The sequence below is a fragment of the Typopeltis vanoorti genome, chromosome 20 (assembly GCF_054136105.1).
Source record: "Typopeltis vanoorti isolate ZY-2024b chromosome 20, IOZ_Tvanoo_1.0, whole genome shotgun sequence".
Taxonomy (NCBI): Eukaryota; Metazoa; Arthropoda; class Arachnida; order Uropygi; family Thelyphonidae; genus Typopeltis; species Typopeltis vanoorti.
The window spans coordinates 76189160-76201756 of record NC_143568.1 but is presented as its reverse complement, the minus strand read 5'-3'; the positions used below and the strand labels follow the sequence as shown (position 1 = coordinate 76201756).

The following is a 12597-nucleotide window of genomic DNA, read 5'->3' as shown; positions in this document are numbered from 1 at the left end:
TAAATTCTTGTTGATGAGAGGGACGGGGAATGGGGGAGGAATTGATTATTTTTTTGATACTGTGTTCGCTGTAGCCATTGGAGAGGAAAGTTCTGTGTAAGTGGTTAAGCTCAGTAGTGAGGGCGGTTCCACTGGAACAAAGATTGTGGGCTCTCTTGGTAAGGGTTTTAATGATGCCATATTGTTGTGAGGGGTGGTGGTGGGAGAGTTTGTGAATGTATCTGCCTGTGTGTGTGGGTTTTCTGTATACAGTGAAGGCAAGTGTATCATTAGGCAGGCGCGTGACTAAGGTGTCTAGGAAGGGTAAACAATTGTTCTTTTCCTTTTCCATAGTAAACTGGATTCTTGGATGTAGGCTATTGAGATGACCAAGGAAGGAATCTAACGTGTCTGGGCCATGAGGCCAAATAGAGAACACATCATCTACATATCTTAGCCAGATAGAAGGTTTGAGTGGGGCTGAGTCTATGGCTCGTTTTTCGAAATCTTCCATATAGAAATTGGCAAGGGGGGGTGAGAGGGGGGAGCCCATGGCGGTTCCCTCTATCTGCTTGTAGATTTTGTTATTCCAAGCAAAATACCCAGAGTTGATGGCAAAGGAAAAGAGATCTAAGATGTCAGGGGGAAAAACGTTTTCTAAGAGAGATAAAGTGTCAGTTAAGGGAATATTAGTAAACAAGGAGGAGATATCAAAGCTTGAACTCTGGTCGATTCTCTCTGACATTTCGGAAACTTCCGCACAGAGAGAATTTCAGAAAATAAAAAACAAACACATCAAGAAATACAACAGCCTGGTTAAAGACAAACCACAACCACAAATTCAACCACTCCAGACAGTAATAAACCTCTCGTCCAAAAGGCTCAACGATGATGCCGTCAGCGCCCTTTGCCTCGGCCGTAATTTTGCCGTCGCCCCGAGAGAAGTGCCGGTGCTCGATGTTATGGTTAACGTCGAACGGGGGATCGGTCGCTTACTGTCGGAAGTAGCCAACAACATCAGACTCGACGTAGCCAACATCCTCGTTCACTCGTCGCCTCCAAAAAGTAACTTATCTTATTCCCAACGCATGGCTCTCCAGAAACTACGCAAAGAAAAAAGTATCGTCATCACCAGAGCGGATAAAGGTAATGCCACAGTTGTCCTTAATACCAGCGAATACAATCGTAAAATGAACATTATCCTCCGCGATCGCGCTACCTACATCCCGCTAGAACACGACCCCACAAAAACGCAAGTTAAGAAATTAAAAATCTTACTTAAAAAAGTAACCTCCTGGCCCCCCGACGTCACGAAAAAACTTAAACCTTTCCGCTCCCGTCCCCCCCGAATATACGGTCTACCAAAAATCCACAAACCTAATTCCCCACTCAGGCCTATAGTAGATGCCACCAATGCACCGTGTTACAGACTGTCTAAACAGCTGGCCAACTCTCTGTCCCCCCTCACCGGAAATTCAGCTTCCTATATAAAAAACTCTACTCACTTTAAAGCCCTCACAGAAAATTTAACCTTGAATAATACAGACATATTAGTAAGCTTTGATATCTCCTCCTTGTTTACTAATATTCCCTTAACTGACACTTTATCTCTCTTAGAAAACGTTTTTCCCCCTGACATCTTAGATCTCTTTTCCTTTGCCATCAACTCTGGGTATTTTGCTTGGAATAACAAAATCTACAAGCAGATAGAGGGAACCGCCATGGGCTCCCCCCTCTCACCCCCCCTTGCCAATTTCTATATGGAAGATTTCGAAAAACGAGCCATAGACTCAGCCCCACTCAAACCTTCTATCTGGCTAAGATATGTAGATGATGTGTTCTCTATTTGGCCTCATGGCCCAGACACGTTAGATTCCTTCCTTGGTCATCTCAATAGCCTACATCCAAGAATCCAGTTTACTATGGAAAAGGAAAAGAACAATTGTTTACCCTTCCTAGACACCTTAGTCACGCGCCTGCCTAATGATACACTTGCCTTCACTGTATACAGAAAACCCACACACACAGGCAGATACATTCACAAACTCTCCCACCACCACCCCTCACAACAATATGGCATCATTAAAACCCTTACCAAGAGAGCCCACAATCTTTGTTCCAGTGGAACCGCCCTCACTACTGAGCTTAACCACTTACACAGAACTTTCCTCTCCAATGGCTACAGCGAACACAGTATCAAAAAAATAATCAATTCCTCCCCCATTCCCCATCCCTCTCATCAACAAGAATTTAAAAATGCCATCACCATACCCTACATCCGTGGCACTTCGGAAAAAATAGCTAAGATACTAAAAAAGTATAACCTACACACAGCATATAAGCCCTACCGCAAACTGGCTACCCTTATCCGTTCTACGAAAGATCAGCTCCCTCCTCTCTCTCTGCCTGGAGTTTACAAAGTACCCTGTTCCTGTAAGCTTGCGTACTTTGGACAGACAGGCAGATCAGCATCCATCCGCCTAGAGGAACACAAGTCGTACATCGTTAAACACAACTATGGCCATTCAGGCTTGGCTGACCATGTTTTGGACACCACCCACAGAGTATCATGGAAAAAAACCACCATGCTCCACCACAGCAAATTCAAGAAAGAGAGACTTTTCTTAGAAGCAGCAGCAGCTCTCAAAAACCAACCAAATCTTAACAAATACGGTTGCATTAAGCTTCCGAAGATTTGGGAAACAGTCATCGCCAGAGGTCCCACCTTACATTCCAGGCCACCTACAACTGCCCTTAGAGGGCGCTCCACCTAGATAGGACTTTATTGTCACCCACGTGGTTGGGCTTAGTATTGTAAGTTTTTGTGTGCATGTTACATTAATTGTCTTTGTAATCCCCGTAGATGTCCTAGTGACTAGGACGAAATATAGGAAGTATTAAATTCTATTTTAATTCTTTGTGAGTGCTGTAAAAAGTCCATTAAACCTCCAACATAAAGTTCTGTTTGTTGTTGTGAAGCAAGCAAGTAGTATGACAGTGATCTGTACCCATAGTAGAACAAAGTTGGTCACTTGTAAATGTTGAGAATTCTCCAGTCTGAAAACTTTGCTTATAGCTTGAGGCAGGTTGGTACAGTGTCTGCATCCCTACATAATTTGAGGAAGACTAGCTTGCTTAATTAATTACTAGTTTCATTTAGAAGGTGATCATCATCTATAATTACTCAGTTACTCAATTGTAATTATCTTCCAAAATTGATTTACTAGTGAGTCCAAAGAAGGCTGATTATGCCATGCATGACCAATCTACATGACCTTCCACAGTGTTAACTTATGTTTCCAGGAGGCACTGATAATTGAAAAAATATTTCTTCATGCAATGTGATATTCTTCTGTTATTTTTCTTCTTCTTGGTCTTTGTGGTACACTATACAGTTTAAAACATTTTAGACTCTGCAGACACTGCCTTTCTTCATTTCAGCCAGAGCTTACCAGTTGTCTATGTTGATGTTACATCTTGCCTTGAGGTTATCCTTGAAGTGTGTGTTTGCTCTCTTGTTTCTTTGGCTCATTCTCAGTTCAATTCTGAGAAGAGTGTTTTGGTAGATGTATATGGGTGATGTGACTAATCCAATGGAGTTGGTGGTGGTGAATGATTATTGCCTTAATATTAATGCAGATATCCATTTTTTATTTATTTATTTATTTTTTAAGAAAGGATAATCATGCGGCTAGCTTTAGCCAAACTGCTGATGTCAGTGCATTTGTTTTTCAGTCAATCTTAAGGATCCTTAATATTCTCTGTATTCACTGAAAGGTACCTGAAGCATGTGGTCCATGTTTCATAGAAATAAAGCAAAGTTGGGATGAAAACAGCCCTGTTAAAGAAGAGCTGCAGCATGGATGTCCCAGTCAGTGACTTGAAACTCAAAACTCCAAAAGCATATTTCACATGACACATCAATGTTGACATTGCTGAGTGACTGTCAAAATAGGGGAAATGGTTGATGTATTTCTGGTTTACTCCATTCTTTTCAATAACAGGTATTTGGGATGAATTATTTGGAGCAGGATTATGCACGTGGATCTTTTAAATTGCCTGATGTTTATGCTCAGTCCAGTTCTTTCAGAGTTGTCTTTGAAAATATGAGGATATGAAATTCAGTTTCAGAATGAAAGAAATCAAATTGTTATCATACTGGTATTCCACTGTGTATTTTCATTGTCTTCATTTTGTATTGAAGTCTGTTAAGGTTAAAAGTGTTCCTTCCTTTCTATATGTTGACTGGTAGAGGAAGTTGCTCCTTCAATGAAAGTGAACAATTGTTGCAACAATGACTGTAAAGAGCATGGGTGCTAATATACAGACCTTTCACCAGCAAATAGATAGAGAAGCTGAATGTTTGTTTCACATACTTAAATCTTAAACAAAATGTTTGAAGAATTCTGTTTAAGATTAGTTGATTGATGAAGTACATGAAAAGTGGGTGATTTTAAATATCTCTTGGAGTTGCTATGCAGTGAAAGTTATACAGGTATCCCTTGCTTAACGCGGATTTGATTATCGCGGCGAAATTAATTGTGGAAATCCCTTGACACGGCAAGAGTTTTGATTAATGCGCCTTTAAATTTACCACGCAAAATCATGCTCACGTCACAAGATCTGTGTGAAAATGTGAAAGTTTTATTTTCCCCACCAAATACAACATCATTGTTACAACCTATGGACATGGGAGTCATTGCAATTTCAAAGCCTATTTTCTTAAAAAGACATTCTCAGAAACAACAACAGGTGAAAATCATGAAAATCACACCACATAGCTGGGAAAATCCCGAGAAGATCATGCCACGAGGCTGAGTGCCAGCCAGTTACTTCGCTGCTAGCATTAAGAGCGGGTGCATTGCATTCTCCAGTTGTTCTGTTGTACCTATTTACAAATTACGTTCTTCATAAATTTTACAACCCATTGATCATGTCGAAGAATAAGAGCAATCCCACAACTGGGTCAAAAAAGATTACAAAGTACAAAGCTTGATATAATTAAAAGATTTAAACGTGGTGAAAGTAAAAGTAAGATTGGATGCAAATTTGGTTTTAATGAGTCTACAATACGGACTATTTTATCCAAAGCTGATGAGCATTGAGAGCAAGGCAAAGTGGCATCTACATTTGCAAGTATGCAATGCACACGTAACCGGAGTGCTATAATGGCTGAAATTGTGATTATTTGGCTGGAAGACTGCAATCAAAAGAGAATTCCAATTAGCGCTTATAATAATATCACAGCCAAAGCTCTAAGCCTGTTTTCAAGACTTAAAGAGACTAAATATAAAGAAGACAATTCAAAATTCGCAGCTAGCAAAGGTTGGCTTGAAAATTTTAAATCTAGAGCTGGACTAAAGAATGTCAAAATAACAGGTGAAGCTGCAAGTGCCAATGAAGATGCTGCATCCACATTTCCTGCTGAGCTGCAGAAAATTATCGAAGAAAATGATTGATTACCGCCAAATTTTCAATGTAGATAAAACTGGACTGTATTCGAAAAAAATACCATCTAAAACTTTTATATCCAAAAAAGAAGCAGTGCAGCCTGGCTATAAAGTATCAAAAGATCGCTTAACTGTTATGCTTGGAGGGAATGCTAATGGAGATTTTAAATTGAAGCCACTGCTTGTCTATCGAACTCAGAACCCAAGGACTTTAAAAGGATGTAACAATAGCTCTTTACCTGCAATTTGGCGGGCGAATCAGAAGGCTTGGGTTAACCAAAGTCTATTCAAAGATTGGTTAAAGTCTTAGTTTTGCCCGGCAATTGAAACTTATTGCAAGAGAAATAACTTAGCTTTCAAAGCTCTTTTGCTTTTAGACAACGCACCTAGTCATCCAAATTCTCTTAACGATCTGTGTGAGAATGTGAAAGTTTTATTTTTCCCACCAAATACGACATCATTGCTGCAACCCATGGACATGGGCGTCATTGCAACTTTCAAAGCCTATTTTCTTAAAAAGACATTCTCAAAGGTAGTAGAAACAACAACGGGAGAAAATGCGATTATGCTCCACGAATTTTGGAAAAAATTTAACATTAAACACGCAATTGAGAACATTCGTGACTCGTGGGAGTGAGTGTATTCTAGTTGCATGAAAGCTGTTTGGAAAAACCTGCCAGAATGCGCTAATGACTTAGGTTGTTTTCAAAATCCTGTGAACAAAGTGGTCAAAGAAATCGTTGCAATTGGTGAAGACCTCGGTTTTGACGGTGTTGATGCAGAAGATGTTAAAGAATTATTGGATTCAAATTCAAAAGATTTCAGTGACAACTATCTTCTTGAAATTGAACAACGCACTTATGAAGACAGCGAACAATGGAATGTGAAGATGAGGTTCCAAAGGAAATAACAGTCAAAAAACTGGATGGAATATTTCGCAGTTTAGAATCGCTTAAGCAGCAAGTAATGGATATGGATTCAGATGTTAATTGAAGAATGCTTGTTTGCCGAGGTCTGGAGAGTAATTTTGCTTGTTATCATAGAATTTATGCCGATAAGAAAAAAGCTAAAACTGTTCAAACAACTCTTTATAACTTCTTTTGATTAAAAAAAAAATTGCAGTAACTAATGTAGATACAAGTATTTATTAAACAATTAATTTGCATTCATATTTTATCTTTCCTAAAAGAGTACCATATAAAACATACTATTAGTACAGTAATCGATCAAGAACAAATTGTACTTTTTACCATTGATTATTAGATTTGATTTACGCGATTTTGATATACGCGGTAACATTGAGGGATTAATTAACCGCATTAATCGAGGGATGCCTGTATTAATTTTATGAGATGGCCCGAAATTGCACGAAGATTCTAGAAGAGCATTTTTAGTAAAAAGGAGAATGTATATAAATAAATAAATAAATAACTAGAAAGCACTGTGGACTCTCACTCTTCTTGGCTAGTTTTTACACAGAACGTTTTTTTAAAAATGCTTCTCACCAAGATTCTCTTTTTGCAGAGACCTTAAGAGAGCAAAAATTCTCTCAGTAGGCATATAATCAAGTAATAAAGTACAGAGCTAAAAGGCTTAAATTTTGCATAAAAAAAAAAAAAAAAAGATATTAAAACTGAGGATATGCTGGATCCATACACCTTTTATAGACAAACAGAAGAAACTTAAGTTTTGAACTTTAAGCACTAATAAAAGAAAATATGACTCTCCTGAACAGAGTTCATATCTTTTATAAGTGCAAACCAGTGCCGAAGGTTATTTTCTCATAAGCTCTCTTGTAAATTTCTAAACATTTACGTTTTCTTTTTCTATTTGGCTATAAAATATGGCCAGATCCATAATATTTATCCATAATAAGATCCATTCCCACTTATTTATGCCAAAGTGAAGCCTTTTAGCTCTATACTTTAGAGAAATAAATAAAAAAATAAGCTGCTTCATCATGGAAAGTTCATGCATGAGAAACTTTCTAGAATCTGCAACTGCTCTTAAAAACCATCCTAATCTAAATAAATATGGGTGTGGGAAACTTAAAAATAGGGAAAGAAACTGATTTTAAGGCTTCCCAACCAACAGTAGAATGTAGCCTTCCTAGGACTTAAAATTTTAGGCTCTCAGTGTAACCATTCCCACTTTTTTAGTGTTGCCCATCCTTGCAAACTATACTTTTTGCACTGATGATGATGATGCCTCCATCACAGATGATATACAGTTGACTTTCACTATAGCAAACACCACTATAACAAACTGCCAAAAAGTCTTAATTGAAGTCCCATAAGTATAATGCTATTATTATTATTAGACCTCCAGGGAGTCAAAGGACTCATTGAGAGAGGCCATACATCAACCACACCACTTGTCATACTTTCTCTTAAACTTGTTCACACTAGTTGCACTCACTACTTCAACAGGCAGACTGTTCTACTTACTTACTTATTTACTCAGGGTTCTGTGAGAGAAAAATCTAGCTCTCACCTCTTTCTTAACTGCACACAAACTTAGCATCCATGGATGACCCTTGTCTTCTTCCCACCTTCTGTATAGTGAAAACGTTTATATACCTCTATCATATCACTCCTCTTTCTTCCATCTGCCAGTTTCTACAGTCCAGTCTATCCTCATAATCTACAATTTATAATCGCAATATAATCTTTATACCCTTTACCTTTCTTTAGAGCCTTTCCATAGTTTCTTTATCCTGTTCTATCAATCTGTGTTCAAAGAAATTCACTATGGCAAACTGTCCACTATAACAAGCCATGATCCCTTTAAGTTTTAATGAGAGTCAACTGTATTACTTTTTTAAACAAATGTTTAATTTCATTCCTCAGTGCTATGAATTATTTTCACGAAATCTGTATAATGAGAATGAAGAGCATACCCCTTTTTCATTATGAGTCATAATTTGCTTGATGAATTATTTATTCCAAATAATCTTACATGCTAGTGACGGTTGCTTTAGTTTTCCTTGAAGTTGACCAATGCTGGCTGTGAGTACATTGGGCCAAATTAATTTTGATGACGTGATATAGTTTTGCAGGATTGATTGAAAGTTGCTGAAATGGGGATTATCAAGAGGAAATCACTAGCTCTTTGATTTGCAGATGTTTTAGACTCTTCTCTTGTATGTTTGCTTTCAAATTCAGCAAGTAAAAGTTCTCAGATCAGATGATTTTGTCCATGCATTCTAATACCTTAGTAGAATCCTCTGGGGGACAATAGGCATAAATAAGTCTCATTGTACAATTCCCCATTCTGATATTTGCCCACATCACTCTGCTTGATATTTTGTCTGCCATTCAAGAAGATTACCCTCAAATATAGTGTTGAATACGATAACTACTCTTTCTTTTCCTGATTGTTATTACCTGAATATAACATTAATTATTTATTGCTTAGAAAGATCTCACCAGTTTTTTTTTCTTTTTTGTTTCAATCACCCCTGTTAATGTCGATCTGGTACTTATCCAATTCTTCTGCTAGTTCCATTTCTTTGCCATTAAGGCTTCTTATGTTGATAGTACCAGTCTTGAACTCTGGTGATGTTGAGTTGGGGTGTGTTTCAGGATTTGTTCCAGTAGCTAACTTTTTGCTGTTCACCCTGGTTCTCTGGTGAAAACAACAAAGGCCTTGTTTAACTGGGCACTGCCTCAGCCGGCATGAAATTATGTCATGTTGTACCATCATTTTACTTGTGGTTCAAGCCAATAAGAATACAACTTGGTCGGCTAAATCCCAAATTGCCAGCCCATCTTCGTTTGTTCAGTATACCTAACAGGGTGCACCACGAGAAGGTGAGGATTGGACATTACGTCAGAAGTCCTGATCAGTTCTCTGCATTCCTGTAAAGGCTATGTGGAAGTCTCCTCTCAGTTATACAGCTTTGACCCTTAAGCACCCCTTCCTGATTTATAATAATGATAATATTAATGATGATGATGATAATTTACTTCAGTTGTTCTCTAAATCAATCAAAAAAAAATAGTTATGTTCTTAAAAAATGATAAAACTTATCATTCCAGCTGTTCTTCAGCACTAGACCACTTCTTAAATTGCATTAGAAAAAATCCAAACAGACAGCAGTTTATACTAGTCTCTCTCTCTGCAATTTAATTAAAAAAAATAAACTTGTCTACTTCAGCAGACTTTCTTCTAGACAGCATTCTGTAGAACAATCTAGAGATACTCCTTTTCTTTCTTTTTTTTTTATAATGTTATGTTGTTTTTACAAGTTTTTTCACAATCTTAATTGTTCTTTTTCTTGTCTGAAAAGTACTGCGAGTAAATTTAATGTGAAAAATTGCATAAGTAAAATACTGAAATGCTGTAGAAATTTTTCTCTTGAAAAACTAGAATAACATTCAATCCATTGCTAATTATATACTAACATATTTCATTATTTGAAACCTTCTTAGCTTAATTGCTATAGATGAGACTTCTGGTTTAAAGACCTGAGAATACACATAGTTTAAAGATTGAAATACTATTAGTGGGCAGTAGATGGTATAATATGTAATTGTAATATATATGACCTTGATATTATCTTAGTCACTTATCTCTGGATCCTCTCCAATGTTTCCACATCACAATGAAAACCAGGTGACCAAATCTCAACACAGTAGTCCAAGTGTGATCTTAAAATCCTTAACGCTTCTTGCATTAACAACACATTCTGGTAATGTGTTCCATTCACTGACAGTTCTCCATTTAAAAAAATCTATTCCTCATACACCTTTTCACCACACTCTTACATAACTCCCAGGGATGGCCTCTGGTTTTTACCCCTCTTGCCTTCTACTCTTTTTATAATCCCATCTGGATTAATCCATTAATATCCTCTCACTAATTTAAATGTCTCTATCATATCACCTCTTTTCTTCCTATCCACCAAACTCTGTAATCCACATTTCTTCAACCTTTCTCTCCATAGCCAGCATTCCAAAGTCCTGATATTGTCATAGTCACTCATCTGGACCCTCTCCAATGTTTCCACATCACACTGAAAACCAGGTGACCAGATGTTTCTCCCTCATAAGATACATTGCTTAACCACTGTCCTTTACTATCCTAAGTTGGACCCAGCAGACTGTTTATATTTCCCAGTTGAACTTGTGCTGGCCTATTTGGCCGAGTGGTTAGTGTATCTGCTCTCCAGCCAAAAGGCTGTGGGCTCAAATCCTGCCATGGGCATGAACGTTTGTGATTGTGAAATAATAGTGGTGGTGGGCAGTAGATGCTGTTGGTGTAGATGATGCAGTTCGCTATAGTTGGTGGATTTGAGTGGTGGAGATGGAGAGTTGTAGAGCAGGTGCCCTTCCTTGATGAGCCCTTGGACTCCTTGGGGGGTGTCACATAATAATAATAATCATAATATATTTGTCTCTCTAAGGCAGGGTTTTTGGATTATCTACTCCTCAGAGACAACCAACAATGCTAACATATGATTGTTTCATCATTACTCCTAATGAGCAGAATGCATCATGAACCAACTTAATTTGAAATGGTAGGATTTTCATCATGGATTCTTGTGTTGATATAACTAAAACAGCTATCTCAATTGAACATCTCATCTGTGATATATACAAACCTCTACTTGCTGCAAAATTATCAGATTAAAATCTTCAAGTTGCACCTGTACACTAACTAGTCTAATAAATATTTCACTTTTTTGCTGTCATCATTATTTAATGAAAAAACTTTTCCAGTTTTCCTCAAGAATTTAAGCTAACATATATAAATGACTAATAAACTGACATTTAAAACAAATTAATATTATGTTGTTAATTTTAGATTCTGTCTGAAAAAAGAATGCCACGTCAGTCAAAGCTATCCAAAGAAAAGAAGAAGAAGAAGCAGAAGAAAAAGAAAACGAATAATGCTGAAAATCCCTTTTAACAGTAAATTAGAAATAAGTATGATATTTGTAAATACACTGTATATCATTTACATAAATAAAACTTTATCTGAAATTAGTAATGTAGTTTTCATTTGATTTATTTTTGAATAAATTATTTGTTACATTTGAATTGTTGAAAGTGGTATCCATGCTTGTACAAACAATATACTGGCAATCACAGTAAACATTGCCTGTGATTGCCTGTATATTGGCAGGCAATCACAGTAAACATTCTTTGATTTTAAGCTTTAATACTAAGATACAAACCTTATACAAACATGATATGCAATATGATTCTCCAAAAATTTAATTAGAGCAATGCATGTTATTACACTGCCTAATAAATTATATCTATCTATCTATATGCAGTCATACCCTGACTTACGCTACCCCGACTCAGGCGAATCCAGAGTTACGTGGTTTCTTATATGTACGTATTCCCGTCCCGCTTCATGCCTCACCACTAGTCGTATCTTTCAGGCACTGGCCACATTCACCAGCGTCGCACATGCCGTGAACAAGCACTGACGTGTTTCATGTGGTCTCCATTCATACACGATTTTTATAGTCTACAAACCTTGCAATTGTTTAATGTTATGTTCTTGATAAAAATTTTATCACATAAAAAATAATAATGTCATCCAAAAGAAGCAAGTTTGATTTTTCTACAGCTAGCAAAAAAAAAAAACATTGACTTTGGAAACAAAACTCAACATTATTAAGGATTTTGAAGGTGGAATGAAAATTTGTGAGCTAGCAAAGAAGTTTGATCTACAGGAATCCACAGTAAGAACAATCATAAAAGAAAGGTTTATAGATTCTAACGAGGAACGAATTGTAGCCACAAGGCAAGGAATAAAAAAATCATTAGCTTGCTATGATGACATTTTGCATGACAAGAAAAAGACATTATGCCATCAGACAAATCTATTAGATTTTATGAAACCATCGACATCGAAATAACTTTCTTTTTTTTATGTACGAAAAACTACAATTATGATTATATTTCTTAAAAAATATAGGTGTTTTTGTAAACCTTTGGTCCCAATTGTATGTTTGTATATATAAATTACATGCAAAATTATACCCCAAGTTACACGAATTTCGACTTACGCACTTTTTGTTGGTCCCACCTACCGCGTAACTTCGGGATTTTACTATATATATATATATTATGTAGTTCCAACCCAAAAAAAGGTATTTTCTGTAAACCTATAGTGCATTGTGAACTAAGGATTTTTTCATATTTTTATT

At 36.9% G+C, this 12597-nt stretch overlaps 1 protein-coding gene across 1 annotated transcript in view; it reads left to right on the top strand.

Annotated features, from left to right (window-relative positions):
• The window catches only part of LOC150095577 (uncharacterized), a 146994-nt gene extending 135575 nt beyond the window's left edge, over positions 1–11419 (top strand). The window contains exon 9 of the mRNA XM_090410328.1: positions 11238–11419. Coding sequence (XP_090266454.1) covers positions 11238–11342 — 105 coding nt within the window. The 3' untranslated portion in view covers positions 11343–11419. The remainder of the gene's footprint in view (positions 1–11237) is intronic.
• Positions 11420–12597: the final 1178 nt, after the last annotated feature.